General features: G+C 28.3%; 1 protein-coding gene across 7 annotated transcripts in view; it reads left to right on the top strand.

Moving 5' to 3' along the window:
* Positions 1-22075: 22075 nt before the first annotated feature.
* Positions 22076-22494, top strand: part of LOC129910450 (inhibitory POU protein) — a 55884-nt gene continuing 55465 nt past the window's right edge. For all 7 annotated transcript variants that reach the window (XM_055987845.1, XM_055987843.1, XM_055987842.1 and 4 more), the window contains exon 1: positions 22076-22372. In XM_055987845.1, coding sequence (XP_055843820.1) covers positions 22247-22372 — 126 coding nt within the window. In that variant the 5' untranslated portion in view covers positions 22076-22246. The remainder of the gene's footprint in view (positions 22373-22494) is intronic.

The raw sequence follows: 22494 nt of genomic DNA, 5'->3' as shown, positions 1-22494 counted from the left end.
AAAACCGAAATCGAGATAACAATTAGACCATGACATTACGATGACAGAAAATATCAAAAAATGGGTTCCGCTCTATCCTGTCTGTCTGTATACGTCGAGCTAAAGCTATTTTCCGCAAAGGGATTTTCTTCAAACCGACTTCCCTAGCGAGGTAATCCGTCGGAGCGGAAATTCTCCGATTTCATACGAAATATGCTTCGAGGTGTGTTTCCGACAGGTAAAAACTGTCCGATTCGTATGAGATCGGACAAAATCCGCTTCGACGGATTACCTCGCTAGGGCCGAGAAACAGTTTTGGACGATTTCCTAGAGGGGAAATTGAAATTTTTTTATGACTAAAACTAAGGGTTCCTGCCATATAACGGAAATAATAAAGTAAATTTTTTTCAAAAACGGCTGTAACGATTTTGATTAAAATTTTTGTGTAATGTTACAAATAAGACCCAACATTAGAAATTAAAAAAAAAAAAATGTTGAGCCATTATTAACGGTACCTAACATAGAACCGTTTTCTTGGTTTCTGAATATCTCGTAAACGACTAACCCGATTTCAACGAAAATTTTTACACAAAAGCGTTTAAGTAAAGTAATATCAAAAAATTCATTTTTAAATTTTAACAAAATATTTCAAATTTTGTTTTTTTGAAAAATCAATTTTAAAATGTCGTACCAACTTTTTTTTTCCAAAATTGTAGAAAATGTTTGTACCTACCTATTAAAAATTAATTTAAAAAAAAAAAAAACGGTTCTAACGATTTTCAATTTTTTTTCTAAAAATATCTTTTCATACAAAAAATCAGATGGCATATTCGTTTTGTGATCAAAATGATTAAAAACGGTGTCTCATTATAAACACAGATTTTATGATTTTTTTTTACCTTTATCAGAAATGTTTTAACAAAATCAATTTTGTTTTTCATTAAAATCTCTTTGGTTTAAAATTAGATCCTTTTTTCCAAAAAATTAAAAAACATTTTTTTGAACCTAAATATGTACCTATTAGTTTTATGTTTTAAATAAATCATCAATAATTCGTTATAATAGGCATTCGTTATACTGGACCACCACTGTGTAACAAAAATGTGAGTAAGCTGTTGTATAGCCTTATGCGTTCGAATAACGATTTCAAAAGTCTGGCAGCTTTAAATCGTGACCTTATTATGTTTTTGGGTGGATACAAAACCCGAGTTTTCCAATTAATGTGAATATAAGGACTTGCTCTGTCATTTCCTCTAAGCCTAAATACCTCAATCTTAACGAATCAAAACTCTAGAATCAAAATATAAGCTTTTTTAATAAACCATATCGGCTCTATTCTTGAAGAGTTTTGAATAACAAAAAAAAAAAAAAACAAAAATTAAATAGAAAAGCCTCCAAAACAAAGCCGTTTAAACAGCTTATGTATATCTTGAGTTATATTGATAGCATCGTCAAGATTGATGTCTTCAGGCTTAGGCTTAGGAAATAATAGAGCATCAGTTCCTGAGTTTTTTTTTTACATTTTTTGATAGGTAGACAAACATAAACACCCTCCGTATATTCTTAGAAACTTTTTCGTGAAAAATTTTAAAAGGTTTTAATTTAAAATATTAACGAAATACCAAAAATGGAAACCTTCATAACTCCCTCTCTGCCTAAAGCTCGCCACAATGGTTTTGGGACTTTGGGTATGTTACCCTTACCATACCAATACCACTTTAAATAATATCCCAGATTACACAATTTGTTGCATTTATTTTTTTCTGCATTGACTAAACTACTTTTACCCAAATGTTTGGTTGAAAAAAATTTAAAAATGAACTAATTAAATGATGCTGAAGGCAAATAATTGGTTCAAAGAAAAGGTTCTTCAAAATACGAATGATACCGATTAGGTTCTTACACATTTTCACAGCTGATTACTTCTATAAAAAAAAAACTAAACTTTTCTTCTTTGAAATGTTTTTTGTTTTTATATTTTTAAAGTGAAAACTTCTTTAGTATCGAAGTGATTTGAAACAAGATGAAACGAAAAAGAGACATGAAAAATCAATTGAACATAACTTTTTTTTTTAATAGATAGATGAATGAAATTTATACAGTAGATAGGTAATTAAATAAATTGTAATTGTGCAAAATTTCAATTTATTTCATATTCAAAATTCTGAGATAACGGTAAAAATATGTTCTTTTTCTAAAAACGTTATATCTTTTGATTTAGAGCACATAACAAATTTATTTAACTTTAATACGCATGCTGATGATATTACCTTTAATTTAATATATCCAACATAATGGTACGTGCTCTACAAGTTATATAATCTTTAATTGAAAAAGTTATGAAAAAAAAACTCATAACACCTGTGAAGATCTGTTGCCGATGACCAGCCACCAGTGTAGGAAGTATCGTAATCTCAGTTTGAAATTTCGACATGGTTGCCTTTAAAAAATTCTTCCTTTTTTTGTAGTCATGGTAGAAATATTATCAAAGCATCATATAGAAGGTGGAGTAATAATGATGTAAAATTTATTATAGGTAATCATTTAAAAAATGGATTTAATGGCGTAAGAAGAGAAAAGAGATTGTTTGTTTTGCTTTTTTTATGAAAACTAATTGGCTTAAAAAAATTCTAGCTCTTTTTGTAGATGTTGTATATATATGGTCGATATAAATATTTTGAGCTGAAACAATTAGCTTTCAGATGGTATAAAATTTATTGTAGGTTGTCATATAAAAAAAGTGGTGGAATAAAAAAAATTATACTTTTTCGATTTTTTTTTTTTTTTGCAAGAAAAATGATTTTTGAGGTTTCACTTCAACCACGTGTGAATTGCACACATGATTTTTTTTTTATGTTGATGCTCTAACTTACGTTACGTAAGTTCTGAGGTGCAGGAAAATAATTCCACGGGAATCTGCTCCACATGGGAATTTATTCCACCTTATGTGGGAATCTGTTCCACTTTTTGAAGTGGAATAAATTCCCGCCCCGAGTGAGAATTTATTACACTTTTAATTGGGAAATAACTTCACCTTCAATTTTGGTGATTTATTTCTTGTCATTTTGGAGAATGATTTTACTTTATGTTTGTATTGTATGTGCCATCTGGAAAAAAGCTGCGTTTTTGCGGAAATGGATAGAACCTTCAGTTTATAAACCATTTTCATGGCATACAAAATAGTAGAGTCCTTCCAATTCGATCTGGGAAAATATAATATTATGTATTTCTATTGTAAGTTTCAGAAACATAGCTATGTCTTGGATCGTGTCAACTATATATATATTAATATATTATATACTTACATGCTCTTCATACAAAAACTGATCAAAAACTTAAAAAACAGCAGTGTCGCTAATAAGTAGGTAGTCTAAAGTCGACTTTGATTTTTTATGTTTCAAAATTCAAATTCGCGCGAATTTTTATTTTCACACCTCAAAATTGATTCTCCCGTGGTGTTGGCCTTATTTTATTTGGCGTTATTTCATAGCATCATTGTCCATATAATTGCTTAATATCCACAAGATGTAGTTACATAATTAAAAATTCCGTCCAAGCAACTTCAATTGAAGGAAAAACTCTATAATCGCTTGTTTTGAAAAAGAATACAACGTCGTTTTATAAAAATAAAATATTTTGGTAAAACTAAACCTTCTATTTCCATATACATAAAAATATTGCTTAATATGAATTCAAATGGTTCTTAAAATATTCAGAAATCAATCTATTTTCTACAGTTTTGGTGGGTAATAATTCCACAAAAAAATTGGTGTAGTAAATTCCCTTCTACGGTGAGAATTTATTCCACTTCAAAAAGTGTAATAGATTCCCACTTGAAGTGGAATAAATTCCCATGTGGAGCAGATTCCCGTGGAATTATTTCCCTGCACCAAGTTCTGATGTTCGTAAAAAATAAATATTAGGCACTAATATTATACTATACCGTACACGCATTATTCATCCTCATTTGTAAACTTCAAAACAAATGTTGGTTTCTTAAAAAAAATTATTCACATACAAGTCTTAATTAGGTGTGTCTGAAACACTTGCTTCTTTCATCTACCAATCTCCTTTAAGAAAAATCGAAGTCATATGTTTCCAGCTCAGCACCATACCACAGAACCTGGACAACCGTCATTTGTCAGTTAAGTAACGCGATAATTAGTTAGAAGCTTGGACGTAATGTAGCTTTGTTTCAGATGAACAAATCACCTTATCTACAGTAATTTGTAAATGTTGAGAGTTGGTGTAATAGGAAAAGTTTCGGTTCATTTTTGGTAGAGTTTCGTTGCGCAACACAACCAATTTAACCAAATGTATACTAAGTAGCTAATTATAACGAAAATAGATAAATTTCTTTCATCGTGCTGCCTGCAACAATTTGTCTATACAAAGTTCATACGTTACTTTAACTTACATGCTCCTACCGCTACCATACCAACCTTTTGGTGGCAAGTCATAGAAAATTATTTCCCAATTTCAACAGAAAAAAAAAGAAAAACAATTTAGAAGGAAAGAAACAATGGATATGTATCTGTATCCACGTTTAGATATTTTTGTTACCCCCATTCTAAGGATTTCCTGCTTAAGTTTACATACGATTCAGCAAATATTACACAAGGGAACATCGATGTCGGTGCGAAGGCATTCTCATATTTGCAGTGAATTTGTAAGATGCAATGGCTTTTGGGTCATTAAAATGAATAAAACATAATATCAAATTTATTCTTCAATTGTCGAAAGTTTATTCTTAAGTTATAATTCTTTTGGTGTGTTTCTGTTTCTGGCTAAAGTCGTCGCAGTCGCAGAATGTTTTGCACACTTAAGGGTGCTTCAGTTTTTGTTGAGCATTTCTATTATGTTCTACTGTCATCAATAAATTTACAACACCAGTTCATGATTATTTTTTAAGAGTTGTTGTTTGGTCCCGAAAAAATTGTAATGAGTTTTTATTTTCTTATGAAATGTGAGGAAAACTCAGCTAAAGTGTACATATGTAGAAGAAGATGAAAGTGTTGATGTTATTCTAGAAGTTACAAATTGAGATCATTTACAGAAGTCGTTTAAATGGTAAAATAAATTCGATTTGGTGTTTAGCAATTTTAATTGGACTTCAAAATTTAATCAATCATGTAAGAACTAACAAACAAGCTGTTTGTTCGAATTAAAAGAGTAGGTATTGTTATTTTTGATTTCCCCAAAAACTAGATGACATTAACCACTTGGTCTTAAGCGTTTGAAACAAATAATTTTGAATATTAAAAAAAAACTATAAAAAAAACATTCCGAATAATGAATGAACTAAACTTTCGAACAAAAATCAGTTGAAACAGATCAATTAATCAATTAAAAAACAAAAAAAAAAATAATTTATGGCATTTGAAAAAAGACGAAGCACATGTTTTTTAAACATTTTTTTCCATTTTTATTATATTTTGGCTTTATATGGATCTTTTTCTATACATATTATGTTGTTTAAAGATTTTGTTAAAACAGTTCAAATAATTATTTCTGTACTCCAAAATGTTTCTGAATTAACAAAAAAATGGAAAAAAATGAGGGCTTCATATTTGACTTTATGTTTTGGCAGTTACTCGTATATCATTGTGCATTGAATACACAAGGAAATAAAATTTATGCAATGTTTTAGTGGAAGAATAGCTAGCTTTTATCAAATTTCAATATTAAAACGGTCACTGTGGCGTATGCGTAATTTTTTTTTGGTTAAAATTTTTTTTTTGTATTGAAAAAATAATGATTTTTTAAGATTTTTGTCTGGCCATCAAAATTTTACATAATTATGGAGTGCTGGTGCTTGCAGAGTTGTCGGGGTAAGGAGCACATTAATAGGTGTATTAGCTCGTTAGTAAAGGGCTTTAGGCATAGTTTACTGTAATTTTATGGCATTAAAATATATTTTACGATATTGAAAAACGGGTAGTAGGTACACCTCGTTATAGCAGTCTTAGTGGCTTAATCTGTTTTCAAAAATTGTCTCTGTTATAAAAGTTGCAATAAAATAGCCCAATAACAATAACCATTTTTAGAAAATGTATAAAGATACGTCGTCGTAGCCGAAGATTCAATAGTTATTTCATATATAATATTTTAATTTCATCAATGTGAAAGCAGTTGCCACCGTTGTATCTCAATCAATTTAGAATAATCTATATACATATCGTCGGCGGAAAGTAAAATTGTTCTAAATCCACTTTTTACCGAAAATGAGATAATGATGCAGCTTTACTAATTTGAGGGTCCTCTTTTCGAATTTGAAAATCGTTTTTGTCTAAAAAAATTTCTTCAGCAGATAATATAATTTAATGGGACATCAAACAATAAAAACAGGTATAAGTAGCCTTCTGAAAATGAGACCCGAGTATTCGTGATTCTTCTAAGTCCCATCATATTTTGTTCTACATCCACTTTTTATTTAAGGAAATTGCGTACTTGTATAAGAATTGTTCTATGTCCAATTTTAGGTTTTTAGTTTTTAAAAATATTAAAAATAGTATGTATTTACTATTGAAGAAAGTTTGTTTGGTTTCTTCAAAAGGAGAGAACAAACTTTATAAAAAACATATGTATGTAACTTAAAATTTACCGACAAGCAAAAAAATGTCACTTTCAATCAATTTGAAACTTAAATATGGTCCAATGTAAAATTTGCTTTTTGTGACTTAGAACAATTTTGCTTTCCGCCGACGAAAACCAATCTTGGAGTTAGTGCTAATAGGCTAATTTTTTTGTTTCTATCTTTGTTTGGATATTCTATAACTTATGTCAAAAATGTAAAAAAATCTCATGTCCGCAAGTCCTAATTTTCCTGGTTTGAGATAAGGTGCAGATTTTAAAAAATTGAAAAACAACACTTCAAATATTTGTCTCAGATCAACATGAATAAGGTGCATTACTTTTCAGGGATGGTCAGGTCGACTTGTTTGTGAGTATTGTTGGAATAAGTGTTAAAAAATACCCTTAAATCATGTCGCTTATGTTGGTATACATATAATAATTTAAACTTTTCTTATTAAGTTTTTTTTAATCTGCACCTAACTTAGTTTAACCTGAAAATTAGGACTTGCGGACATGAGATTTTTTTTACATTTTTGACATAAGTTATAGAATATCCAAAAAAAGATAGATATTAGCACTAACTCCAAGATTGTACCAGGATGTTTTTTAGTGCATATCCCAAAATTTCCCCTTTTCTCAAAAAATACCAATTTTTCATAGATATGAATGTTTTTTTCATTGCATTGTTTTGATTCTTAGTGATAATGAATATGAAAACCTTCTTGCAATATTTGGTCAATCTACAATAAATGTTAAGGGTTTTTCGGTAGTAAGTTTGCAACTGTTATAATAATATGGGTTCACAGATGAAAAACTGGTATAACTTTTTTGAGAGACGTCAGAGTGCCTTGATTTTAGATATTTGGAATCAGCATTAAAAAATACCTCGAAGTCATGTATCATATGTGTATATAATATACCATTGTCTATTATTGCTAATTTTGAAAATCTCCATTTCGCGCTTTGACCTTGAAAATCGCAACTTGCGGACATGAGATTTTTCTAGACTTTTGAGGTATGTTATAGAATGCCAAAACGAAGGTATTGAGCAAAAAAAATTCTATTAGCATTCATTCCTATATAAAACCCTTATTTGACTGGATTACTAGTATAATTTTGATTTTTTTAAACGTGTTTAAAAATTGATTTATTAAATCAAAAACAAAATTTACCGAAAACAGAAAAATGAGAAGCTATTTTTGTTAAAATGTCTTCTTAAAAATGGTAAAAGGATTCTTTTTTTTATACAAAAATTATGTTTAACAAAAATTCTTTAAAAATTCAATGATTTCGGACTTTTGAAATTAAACTTCTATTGGCGCCTTAATATTTGGATTTTATTAATTTATATCGAAAGCGTGGGAGTATGTTTTTTTGATTCATCTTAATAGAACCTAAAATGTGAAGTCTAAGGCCCATTGCACACGTAGCCGGCGGCGGCGACAGTCTAACCGGCCGGGTAGCCGGTTTTGCTTCATACGTTTTCAATTTAATCGTGCGAAGGCACCCATAAGAACATGTATCTAGCAACCGGCTATCCGGGCCGTTTTCCCGATTTCCGGCTATGTGTGAAATGGGCCTAAAGGTGAAGCAGTAAAGTGGGAAAGTTGTCGTCCCATTACAGATTATAACTGTCTTCCACAAAAAAAAAATATATTTTTTTCGGAACTAAATTAATTTTTTTTGTTGAAAAAAAAAAAAAAATAAGTTAATTACTTTTATTAGCTTTTTAAATTTAATTTAAAGTTAAAGCTTTAAATAAAATGTTTTAAATAAATTAGTTAAGAAAAAATTTTCTCTGTAACCCAACGAATAAAAAACTTTTGTTTATCCTAAAATAATAAAATTGAAGTTTTTCTCTATGTGATGATGTTAACTTATACATATTTAAGAAGTAAAATGTTAAGTTTGGCTTAATATACAAAACTGTGAGGTTTTAATCAAAATCAACATTGCTATAGTGAAGAAGTTAAAAAATTGAGATTAAGAAAAAATAAAACAAGAATGAGACATTGTCATAGAAAGTAAAGATATCTACTAATCGCTTTGACTTGTATATGAGTGAACTCTTATTAGGTTTGAATGTTGTCTGCTACAAAGAACTGTCTTTCTGATACCAAAAATTTTCAAAGAGGTAAGATTATGCACAAAGATATCTGAGCTACCGAAAATTGCAGCTTATTTTTAGATATAATGGCTGGCGCGTTTTCAATACTTTGAAAAATAGTTTAACTGTGCTATACAATGGTCGGAAAAAGTATTTTGACAAAATGAACATTTTTCCTGCAAAGGGAACTTTTGCTAACAAAGTTTTTTATGAAAGAACTGCATTTCCAAATTCAGGGATTTTGGACTCAGTCCGCGATTTAAAGTGAATTCCTCAAAATGCGTCTGTTTTTTTAGTGCATTTTTTCATTTTTTGTCCATTTATGGTAAATTTTGCATAGTATAATTATATTTTTGTGTTTTAATATTTGGTAATTTATAGATTCCCGCGATAAATTCAGTTCTCCACAGGTTTTTTTTTTTAACAGACGCACCGAAATTATGACGTTTTGCCCACTTTTTTACAAATCGGAGCCCTAACAAGTCTTTCAGTTTTTTACGTTCTTGAAACATGTAAAATGCATTACCTTACCTTACCAACATTGAAAAAGAACGTTTGTCAAAATACTTTTTTCCTTCAAAAATTAGCACTTTTTATACAAAAAATGCAGCCTCGATCATGAGATTCACCATAATATACTTATTAAATAACCGTCAACTTCCTTATTTTATGTTTAACCGTTACAGATTATTCTCATCAGTAAGAAAAATGTTCATTTTGTCAAAATACTTTTTCCGGCTGTTGTACTTAATAAAATTATCGAGTGGCATGTTAAGTAGGCTCTTAGATAAATGTGATGTGTTCGAATCGGTGCAGGGTCATAAGTCCACGGGCCAAAAGTCCATAATCGACTACTGACTCACTTGGGTGGGTTATAAGTCCACAAATAAATTATGGACTAACAACCCACCCAAGGGTGTCAGAAACTCACAAAAAAGTGAGCCAGAACTCCATAATGTCGAAAAAGATGTTAAAGGTGCTTAAGGAATATTAATTTGTAAATTGTAATTTTTTTTCAACAATATTTGTAAATTGATTTTTTTTTTATAATTTTTTTTTTTTTTTTTTTGAAAGTTTTATGTTTTTTTCTTAACTGACTCGAGTTTTATTTGTAAAGCTTATTGAAGTTATTTTCGAAAACTCGCACAAAGCAAAGAAGAACAAAGTTTTGTTCAAAAGACGATTAGTTTAAAGTCTCATTATAGTGATTATCGCCACTTATTTTGGGAACTACTCTCAAACAAAGCGGGCTAATTAATTATCACATAGAGATTAAAAACAAATAAATCCCAATTAATTGGCGGAAAGCGAAGCGGAAAAAAAATTCGCGCGAATTTTTATTTTCACACCTCAAAATTTATTCACCCTTTTGCAAAATTTTTCTCCGCTTCGCGTTTGGCTTGTGCAATTTAAATAGATTCTCATGTGAGCAAATTTTTTTCCACTTCGCGTTATAACTTAAACATCTTTGTTGTGCAGTATTGTGTATTATCATACAATTGCCAAAACGGGATTTTTTCATTTAATGTTTTCAATGTTTATTCAAATGTTTTAAAAAGCACTTTTTTTATAAATGTTTTGGAGAGATATTGCTAAAAAAAATAGAATATGAGACTCAGCCGCATAATGAATTTTTGCTTTCTTGTAAGTGCATAATTGATTTATGGAGCTACTAGCCGACCCGCCCGTTGCATAGCGCTTCGCTGCTATGGTTATGAGTGCAATCAAATAGTGTTTTATGTATATAGTGTTTTATGTATATAGTTGAATGTTGGTTAGATTATTTGTATGTTTGTTTATTTGTTTGATTGTTTGATTGTGTGTTTGATTGTTTGTTTGATTGTTTATTTGATTGTTTGTTTGATTGTGTTTGATTGTATGTTTGATTGTTTAATTGTTTGTTTGATTGATTGTTTGTTTGATTGTTTGTTTGATTGTTTGTTTGATTGTTTGTTTGATTGTTTATTTGATTGTTTGTTTGATTGTTTGTTTGATTGTTTGTTTGATTGTTCGTTTGTTGTAAGTGTTTTGTTGTTTGGTTGTATAATGATTTAATTGTTTGGTTGCCTCTTGTTTTTTGTCTGTCGATTGTTAATTGTTGTTTATTCTCTGATGTTCATTGTTTCATGTTTGTTTTTTTGTTATTAAGTTGTTTGGTTGGTTATTGGGGTGTTTGGTTGTTGTTGGTCCTTGTTTGCTGTTTGGTGCTTGTTGTTTCTTTTTGTTTTTGTTGTACACATGAATACATTTAATCATTTAAAAAACTACTTCTTGGACACGTTATAGGAATAAGGGTGGGGTTAAAGTTTTAGTGGGGTTAACAGTAAAGTGGGTTTGAGTTTGTTTATATGCAAAGTTTATTATAACTTAAACAATATTATGTATTTTGATGATCAAGTATCAACTTTTGAATCTAAAAAATTTTATTATAGGTACATCTCCTGTTTCAATTATCTCTCATGCTTTCTATTGACGGAACATAATATTGATTTCTGATTGTATGATAATTATCTCAGGATATTGTATATGAAATTAATAGAAAATTAATAGAAATTGAATGAAAATGAAATTGCACAGTCATAGTTTATTTAATTACCTATCTACAGTATAAATTTAATTTATCTATCTATTAAAACAAAGAAGTTATAATCAAATTATTTTTCGTGTCGCTTTTTCGTTTCATCTTGTTTCAAATCACTACGATACTAAAGAAGTTTTCACTTCAAAAACAAAACTGTCATAAGTACTCAAAAGTATTAAAAAACAATATAATTTTTAAAAATCTGTGTATTTTACAAAAAAAAAAATATATATATATACGCTTGAAAATATTCATATTTTCATATAAGCCTACAAAAACAATTGCAATTTCTAATATTCTTTTTTATTAAAAATTCATCTAGGGTTAAGTGCGTTGCACTTTGTTGCATGAAAAAAAGTAATATTGGCAACACTTGTAACATAAAATAAGTGCCTTCTGGTATGGTCGACCATTGTATATATATTTCCATAGTACTATCATGGAGACAAACGATCTTAGAAACTCTAGTGGGAGCTTAAAAAAGCAGAATTTGTATGAAATAAATGCACTGATCGCTACCTCAAAATAGTTGTGAATTAAAGTAATACTAAATTCGACTTCATGATAGTAGTATAGAAATATATATACCTACAATGTGGTCGACTACGTTTGTAAGTTTGAGCAAGTTCAATTGAGACAGTAAATTTTGTGACTTTTCATCAAATGTTATCGTTCATGTTAATCGGTAGTATTTTTAGCATTTCTTTTACTATATAGATAGTAAATATTCAAAAATATTTTCTGCGAAAGAAGTAAAGTCGTAAAGATAAAATTAAAAGACATATTAAAATCAAAAAGGTAGCTGAAAAAAGTGAAAAAAGAAGGTACCCGTTAAAGTTACCAGAAAGATAAATGACTGGAGGAAGAACTAATGAAAATATTATCATACGTGTGTTATTATTGCAAATAGATTGCATTTAAAAACAAAAGAAACAATTTGTCTACCAACAAAATTTGATAGGGCGGTCTTACCCTCATGTGGGGCCAAGAAAGTTTTTTTTTATGTTTTTTCAAAACGTATTATCTTCTTTTCAGTGTTTTTTATTAATTTTGAGAGTTTCTAAAAAAAAATAATAAACTTAATGAAAAAAAACTATGGGCCATATTCATTGACGCTGTCTAAGTTATTACTAAAAAAGACTGGAGTTTATCCTTTTTAAATAACATTTCATAAACCATAGTCTAAGATAAACCGGGGTCTTAAGACGACTATTAATGCCCCTTTATTTTAATTAGAAGAAGTTTTTTATTGGTTTTAAGACAGTTAAACACTGAAAAGCCAGGCGGCCTTTCCCCCACTTTCCCTAATAAGCTTTGAATGTTATCTTTCATTTAAAATCGCATTTATAATGATCAAAAATTAATTTCCGAATTTATAATTAATTGTTTTTTTAAGATTAATCCAGAGTTCAAAAATTATTTCATTTTATGACTAAAAGCCTTGAATTTTGCTTTACAGATAAGGATAATTCAATTATTTCTCATGAAGCTTGTAATTGACGCACAATAATGTTTGATATGGATACATTTTTAATTTATCAAGTTTGCGAAAAAAAAGTAATCATAACAGTTAAAAGTGTAATATTTAGTCAGTTTTTGGAATTGAAGACTTTCTTGCTTTAGTTTTTCAAAAATTTTCAAGGTTTTTATTTTTTTTTTTAATTTTATATCATATTGCATTTCTATTGATATACAAATCCAGCAATTATTAAGGAAACTGTGAGCAATAATGTGCTGGTGTTTTACAATATTTCAACTTTTTCATAGATTTACCTATGAAATTTTAAATTTTATGATATTTGAAAAATTAATTTGAAGCTCGTAGACATTGCAATAATTTTTATAAGTGGAGTAACTAAAGCAAATTAATAGGGAACCCGGCCGAACAGATTTGATTTTTTTTTAAACGTCGGCAATCAAAAATACTTTTAAGTCTACAGTTTATAAATTGCGGATGTTGCCGTACTGTTTTTTTTTTTATAAATTAATTTTTTTTTAACAAAAACATTTTTTTTGCTTAAATTTCAAAAAATAAATGATACCAAAAGATTCTCTAGGTAATTTAAGGAAAAAAAAGTATGTGGTAGTAAAAGACAATCTTCAACTTTCTCACAAACTGACTTCAAACGCAAACAAAATATTTTGAACACAACGGCAGCACCTACAATATTTGCATACACGTTTTTAAAAAGCCAGAATTTCATTTCCATCTGTAAAAATTTAAATTCACTATAATCAAGAGTTTTTGAAAGATTGGTCCTCAATTGGAAAAAAAGTTACTACTAATTTTTAAATGGCTTTTTTTCAAACTTTTTCGTAGTAAAATTCACATTTATTTTGAAAAAGTGTTTGGCCATTATTATAGTCTGATGAATTATGGAGAGGAAAAGGTAATTTTTATTACAGTTTTGAAAAAAAAAAAAAAATTAAAAATTACTTCAATTTCATTGGATTTTTTGATAAAAACTGATTTTTTGCATTGAAATAATTGATTTTTTCAAAGACTTTGGCAAATAAGAATTTTAAACTTTTGCTATTTAACTTTCAACAATAAGAGCTATTGAATGAAGTAAAAATAGCTTTATACATATTTAAATGTTGAACTTAAAAAAAAAATAAGTTAATTTTTTTTTAACTTCAATTGAATTCGAAAATGAAATACTTTTTAATTTTTTTCATAAACTGTAATACAAATTGATATTTCCTTTTTTAATTTCAAATCTTTATAAATGTGGCCAAAAAATTTGAAAAATAAATGCAATTTATATTACGAAAATGTTTTAAACCTAATACCTTAGATTTTTCTTAGAATTACGCATAAGTATTAGTAGAGTAACTAAAGCAAATTATTAGGGAACCCGGCCGAACAGCTCTGATTTTGACGATTTTTTTTTTCAAACGTAGGTAATTAAAAATACTTTAAAGTCTATAGATTAAAAATTGCCGGTGTTGCCGTATTATTTTTTAAAATTAAAATTAAATTTTTTTTTAACAAAACCATTTTTTTTGCTTAAATTTCATAAAACAAATGATAGCAAAAGATTCTCTAGGTAATTTAAGGAAAATATATAAAAGGCAGTAAGGGACAATCTTCCATCGTTCAAGCGATAAATGCAATTTTCTAACATTCTGACCTCAATCACAAAAAAAATATTTTGAAAACAACGGCAACACCTACAATATTTTAAGATACATTTTTAAAAAGCCAGAAGCTCATTCTTATCTCTTGAATTTAAATCCACTAAATTTGATCAAGACTTTTTGAAAAAATGGTCCTCAAACTCAGAATTAAAAAAAAAAAATGTTATTAGAAAAATTTAAAATGACTTTTTTCCAAACTTTTTCTAATAAAATATGAATTTATTTAAAAAAAATTTTTGGCCATAAATATTATCAGTTGAATTTCGAAGCAAAAAAGGTAAAATATATCACACTTTTGAAAAAAAAAATTAAAAATTACTTCAATTTCAATGGTTTTTTTTTTTTTTAAACTGAATTTTTGCATTGAAATAATTAATTTTCTCAGAGACTGTGGAAAATAGGAACTTTAAATTTTTGCTATTTAACTTTCAACAGTAAGGGTTTTTAAATGAATAAAAAATAATTTTATGTTTAGATGTTGAACTTTAAAAAAAAAAATAAGTTAAATTTTTTTTCAAAACTTTTATTAAAAAAAGTTCTTCGAAAATAAAATACTTTTTAATTTTTTTCATAAACCGTAATACATATTATAATTTAAAATCATAATAAATGCGTCCAAAAAAATTTGAAAATAAATGCATTTTATATTACGACCAAGTTTAAAAAACGACATGTTAAAATTTTTTCAATAATTTTTTTGTTTCAAAAATCTGAGTTCAATTACCATTCTTTCAAAAGCCGTTCATTCAATTAACTTAATTTTAATTTTACATATATTACCAAGCTTCTAGCTTTTAAAAAATGTATATTTGAATATTGTAGGTGTTGCCGTTGTGTTCAAATATTTTTTTTTGTGTTTGAAGTCAATTAATAAGAAAATTGCATCTATTGCTTGAACTATGGAAGATTGTCCCTCACTCCCATATATTTTTTTTCCTTGAATTTCCTAGACAATCTTTTGGCATCAGTTAATTTATGAAATTTAAGAAAAATTTTTGAAAAAAATTTGTTTTTGTTCACAAAAATCTTCAATTAAATTTAAAAAATCAAAACGGCAACACCGGCAATTTTTAATCTATAGACTTTAAAGTATTTCTAATTACCGACGTTTGAAAAAAAAGATCATCAAAATCTAAGCTGTTCGGCCGGGTTCCCTAATATTGCCAATTTTTGAGCTTTAGTTACTCCACTATCAATTATTTTTCATGAAGCTTTTATTTGACGTAGAATAATGTTTGAAATGTCAACTAAAGTGCTTATTGTTTTAAAAAATTAATTAAATTTATCAAGTTTGCGGAAAAAATATAATCATAACAGTTAAGTGCAATATTTAGTCTGTTTTTGGAATTTAAGACTTTCTCGCTTGAGTTTTTTTAAGAATATTCAAGGTTTATATTTTTTTTTTTAAATTTTATATATCATATTGCCGTTCTATTAAAAATCCAGAAATTATTAAAGAAACTGTGAGGAATGTGCTTTTCCATAGATTTACCTAATTTCTGATTTTGTGATATTTCAAAAATTATTTTTAAACTCGTAAACATTGTAAAGCAATAATTTTTATTATAATATATTAATGAATATTTTGAGTACTATTTTTAATGATAATACAAATAATAATGTGCTTCTTAAAATCAATTTTCGAAATTTTAATGGGACACCCTTTCATTTTGTTCTTCCTGCCTTAAATATAAATTGGGTAAAATTTGGTCCAGTTTAAACACGTTCTAGGGGTCGCTACCACAATTCAAAGTTTTGAAAAATACACCAAATTTTGTTTTTTTTTCTCAGAAAATTTTAAAATTTGAATTCAGAATTAAGTACTTTATATTAAATCTTTAACTGTTTTGAAAGAAATTTTGATAAAAATACAGCAGAATAAAAATAAAGTTTAATATTGAATATTTTTGAATTTGACATTTTTTTTTTGTTTTAATCTGTAGAATAACTAACTGAGTGATCTTTCTTAATTGAAAAATTCAATGATTTTATTTGATCGTTTATGAGCCTTATATCTTTATTCGACAGACAGTTAACTGACTGTTTATTAGAAGATTGAAAAATCGGGTCATAAGCGTACTTTTTATTGTAACAAAAAAAAAATTTGTTGAAATTGATCTTTTTTTTACTTAAATCTTTAGTGAATGGTAGCGACCCCTAAATTTTAATATTAAAATCGGAAAAAATACCATATATTATGCTTATATAGTAGAAAATTATGCAGGGGTGTCCCATTAAAAAATCGAAAAAAAGATTTTTTCGACCATATAAGAAGCACCCTAATGTATATGTAGGTGGTCAGAAAAAGAGAGAGAAAATATTAGTATAAAACACTGGAAAACATTGTATTTTACGAATAAAACATTCAAAAATTATGGTAATTTTCAGTATTATTATTTGATCAAAATACATACAGTGAGCTTTAAATATTATTATTTATTAGAGACCCCATTTATTGTGATTTAAAAACAAATACCGAAGTAATAAGAGGATTTCTGAAATCAACATCAGAGTTTTTAGAATATGAAATTTTTCCAACCAAATATGTATATTGAATTTTGCTTAGAATTGCGTATAAGCACAGTTCAATTATTTTTCAAGAAGCTTATAATTGACGTACAATAATGTTTGATATGTCAAATTAAGTGTGTAAAAAAATAATAAATTAGATTTATAATTAACGCATAAGAAGAGTAATCAAAGCGGTTTATTGCTTTATTTTTTTTTTTAAGAATTTCAAAAGATTTTATTTTTTTAATTTTATATGTAATATTACCTTTCCATTGATACCTCAATCAGACAAATCAAGCAAGTATCAAAGAAACTGTGACAAATCATGTGAAGGTAGGTTGTAATATTTAAATTTTTTTTATCTCTTGAAAAAAAAAACACAAAAATATTATTTTTTTATTTTTCTTACCACTTTTTTGGTTAAAAATTTATAAAATAATAACACCATATTATAGCTTGTTACTTAAGCTAGAAATTGAGACTTAATTTATATCTGAAAGTTTTGTAGAAAAAAAGTAATAATTTTTTAAAGTCAATCAAATTTTACAAAAAAAGCCAAAAAAAAACACTTTTTTTCTTTTCTTTTATCAATATATCGATTTGTTAATATAAAAAGCTTAGAAAAAAATTATACCATTAAAAAGCTTATAAAATTTCCTAAAGAATAAAGCCATATTAAAATTTTAAGAATTATCAAAAAGTATAAAAATAATTTATTGAAAACAATCATTTTCATCAAAAAAAGCAAAAAAAAACCTATAAATTTATCTTCACACGTCATTTATTCAATTTTTTTTAATCACAACCTATAAAAAATTTTATACCATCTAAAAGCTTATTGTCTTAGCTTAAAAAATATATATATATCAGGTCTATGAGACATCTACGAAAAGAGCTAGAATTTTTTGAACTCAATCTATTTTCATCAAAAAAAGCAAAAAAAACATTTATTTTTTTCTTCTCATGCCATTAAATCAATTTTTTTCAATGGCAACCTATAAAAATTTTTATATCACGTTAAAGCTTATTGTTTCACCTTTCACATGACGGTTCAATCTTATTTCCAAGTTGCCTACAAGAAAAGTTAGAATTTTTTAAAGTCAACCATGTCGAATTTCCAGACTGAGATTACGGTACTTCCTACACTGGTGACTGTTCATGATCAACAGATCTCAACTGGTGTTTTGATGTTTTTCGCAAGTTTCTTGATTTAACATTGTGTAGCTTGTAGTTAGTCTACCGTTATGTGTGATATACCAAATGAAAGGTAATTGTATCAGGATGCTCATAAAAGTTTAATAAAATTTCTATCTGCTCTAGATCAATAGTTATAACCTGTTGAATTCTCACACTTTAATTTACCGTTATCTCAAAATTGTGTTTACGAAATTGATTTAAATTTTGTACACATATAGTCCTAACAACAATCTATCAACCCTGTAAATTTCATATATTTATGAGTTAAACAAAAAAAGATAAAAATAAAAAACGGTTAAAAACGGGAAAAAATGACCAAAAAACTTGGTCCAAAAAAACTTCTTCGTTCCGATTTAGATGGAAAATTTCATTCAACGGTTCCAATTTTTTGCACATACACTCATACATACTCCACCTATACACCCTATAAGTTTCAGATTTTTTGAGCACTCGGAAATATTTCTAAAAATAAAAACCCACCCAATTTTAAGACGCAAAAAATAGGTGTTTTTCAAAACTCTCTATCTCAAAAACCAGTTACTTTAAAAAAAAATCCCAACACACGTCTCGAATATTTTTCCACCACCTATCCATTGGTATATTTAGAATTTCCCAGAAAAATTCCCCTCTCTCGTAATCACCCCTTTCTCAACTTGCCCCAAATTGATAAGCTTTTCAAAACCTAACGATTTCTTACCGATTTAGATTTTTAAAAATTTTTTACCAAAAGTCCATTGACATAAAAAATGATTATCTATCTATTGCAAAAAAAATCAACTCTCTACGACATCGCATTTAGATTTTAGATAATTTTTTCATTTTGCCATTTTGCCCCGTTTTACCCTATTAAATGTGCGATTTGAGTAAAAACCTTTCTTAGTGCAAACCGCTTCACCAATACCTATCATATACCATTGAGTTTGGAGTTTTTTATTTTTTTCCCATATAGAGCCAGTGATTATGTGAATGGTAAAAAAAAAAAAATCAACGCATTTATAATATAGTATGACCCACACAAGTGAGCCAATAGTCCATTATGGACTTTTGGCCTGTGGACTTTCGACCCTGCACCGTTCGTACTTTTAGTTTTCTTTTATTTTCCGCATTGCAGTTACAACAAATTTCGCATCCATTCAAAAGTTTTTTTTAGGATGTATATGATTGAGTTATCCATAATGAGCGTAGAAAACAGTAGGTCTTATCAAAACAACTCCCTTTATTTGATCATTTCAGGTAAGGTTTCGATTAAAGATTAAAGACTTTTGAACAGCACTGGAATCTTTATTGATGTAAATAGAAAACAAAAGTGGGCTCAAAATCGACCCTTGTGGTACACCATTAAGAACTGGAAGAAAGTTGGACAAAAAGTTGCCGCTGTTATCATAAACGACTTGTTTTCTGATAGAGAGATAATTACAAATAATTTTTATTGATGATTCAGAAAAATTAAAAAAAGTGACTAAGTTTGTTAGGTCCACAAAATGGTACAGGGTGGGACAAAAGTAAGTTCATAATGTGGATTTGCTTGAATTCTTCCAAATAGATTCTATGTTTTATTTTTAAATTTTCTTAAATGTAGGTACATTTCTTTGTTTCTTAAAAAATGGTAGTATTAGAATTATTACCTATCTACTTTTGCACCACACTTTTTAGAAATAAGTCAATAAAAACCCAAATGTTTACTCATAACATATCCTCCTGTTTGGGCACTGAACATACCCAAAGCGTTTTAATAAAGATTTAAGATACTCATTCGTGGGTAAGTTTAAATATATTTTACATAAACTTCTTTTTTTAGGTTTTTTGATAGCACATGATAGTGAAATTCAGCCCTGAATTATAAGACTGTCAACATGTTCTAAAAACTTTAAGTAAGTATTCGGCCTAGTTAACAGACAGCTTGCAGATAATGTATTTTTTGTTTTCATCGAAGAAAATTTTCTTTCGAGCTTTTAGGGTTGATATTGACACACACCCCTTGGGAGGGTTATTTAGGCTTAGCCGCATTTAGTGGAAAACAATATGATTTAATTCTTTTTCTTCTTATTTAAAAGAACCTACCAGTTTCTACATAAAAGAAAAAAAAAAACATATTTATATCCGTCAGTATATTTTTATTTCTTTCTTTCACAACAGATAGGTTCACATATATATTTTCTATAATAAAACTGTTGAAGAAAAAAAAAAAAAAAGAAATAAATGTCAAAATCTTCTTCGATCGTGTATAGGGGGTAGGTATCTATACCTCATGGTATAAAAAGACAAGGTATGATCATTAGAGCCGCCATCTTACAAAATGGGGTAATAGTGTTTTGACGTTTGGCATTTGGCAAAGTCAAAAGCAACAACAATTTCCAAGACAAATTTGTTTACAACAACAATTTCAATGGGCTGGGCTGTCAAAACCTTAAGTAGCCATCTTTTTTTCTTTCATTTGACAGTTCTCGATACTGAGTTTTTTCTAATGATCATACCTTCTCTTCTTATACCTTGTCTATACCTAACTACCGTGTATCTGTTACAAAACTATACTTTATTTTTTAAATAGTTTTTGTTTCCCATTAAACAAACCTATGCCTTACTAATACCTTTCTACCCATACCTACATATATCTTCATTTAATCTCGACAGATGATTCGATTCGATGTTTCTAATATTATTTGTGTCCTGTCCTTACTGTGGCATCTAACTGAGTGCAAAAGAGGTAAACATATCCTGAAAAAAAAAACATTGCAAAAGCTTACAGAATATATACATGTATTGGTTCTTATCTAGATATTCATTTGAAAATATAAAACAATCAAAAAAAAATCTAGCGCATGCTCATGCTTCGCCTCACCCCCTCAAAAGCAAAAAAGGACCTTAATACAAATGCCTACAAAAATACGCTCAACTAAAATAACTCTCAATTTCATCGATATAAACTTTTCGCTAGGATCAGGATCACACTCACATTTTCCCCTGATTTACAAAATAAGCCTTCTAAATTCGTGAATCCCAGGAAAATCGGGAGAGAGACTTGAAGCGCGTTCTAATTTACTTAAAGATTAAAATACACAACAAAAAAAAAAAAAAATCAAACACAAAACTTTTAATCCTTTGACCTATAACACTGAGCAGGAACAAAACTATTCTATGTATTTTATCAATGGTCATCATAATTAACCAATCAAAAGCAATTGTTTGACAAACACACATACAATAAACAGTTATGTTAACGCCCTCAATCCACCCCATTCATGCGTCATCTTATAAACTAGGGGTTCGGTAACATGAACTTATGGGGTTGGTCGTACTTTAGAACCAGCCCTGTACGTTGAAAATTTGACAATCGGAGAGAAAGAATACCTACCATTGCCACAGACAGACGTGCTAAAGAATTCGTTATCCTTTCTTCTTCGTGCCTAGTGTTGTAAAAATCTGTTAAACTTTATATGGGCTTAGAATTTTAAAAGAGGATTTGAGAACGCGTTCATAGATATACACGATACACGACACGACGACACTGTGCAATTGTTATTTTTAGAATATAATTGTAAATATTAACTTTGTGAAAGTTATAACAACCAAACAAAAGTCGCTCGCACTATTTTGTCCCATTCGATTCACCCCTGGAACATAATTCAGTACCTTAAATGTTTTTCTAGTAATCACAATTGGATAAGATATTTTACGCATCGTACCGTTAAAGCACTTCTCTTTTATGGATAACAACTAATAGTTCCAAGTGATATATACAAGAAAAAAATAATTTTAATAAAATAATTATAAATACAAATACCGTTATTTGTAATTTTAAAGAAAAGTGCAAGAAATCTGTCGAGTGTTTAAACAACTAATCAGAATGGTTAATTTGTTATTGTAAGACCCCCGCATTTAAAAAGGTCAAACACGTGTGAATTTCGAAAATACCTTAGAAAATAAAGTTCCAGAATAATTTATAAGCAAATCATAAATTAAGTTTAAAAAAAGTAAATAAAAAAACCAACGGTTAAATAATAAGCTTTTTTGCTCTATACACTGCGCGAAAACGAATTTGTTGTGTGTGTTTTTTGAGATAATAAAATTATCGATAGTGTTTCAAAATTTATTCTCCCACGTCTTTTGACGCCTCTAGGGCGTTAAAACTGGAAGAAGATTTCGTTGGCGGCTGTATGACGATGTCGATGTATTCGACACCTGATAAAATGAAAATGGGGACACCGAGCTGTTTTCCAGGCCGTTATAGCCCATCATATCGGGGGCCAGATCAAATGCGGAGATGTATGACCAACCCGTCGGTATGTGTGTTTTTGAAATTATTTTTATGGAACTATTTATTGTTTTATCTTTATTTTAGATTTTTATTCTGCTAGCCGATTCAATTACATTCATATGATTATTTGGTTCAATTTATTTTTAA

The sequence above is a fragment of the Episyrphus balteatus genome, chromosome 2 (genome assembly GCF_945859705.1).
Source record: "Episyrphus balteatus chromosome 2, idEpiBalt1.1, whole genome shotgun sequence".
Classification (NCBI taxonomy): Eukaryota; Metazoa; Arthropoda; class Insecta; order Diptera; family Syrphidae; genus Episyrphus; species Episyrphus balteatus.
Note: the sequence above shows the minus strand (reverse complement) of the source record. Positions and strands in the feature narration are given on the sequence as shown.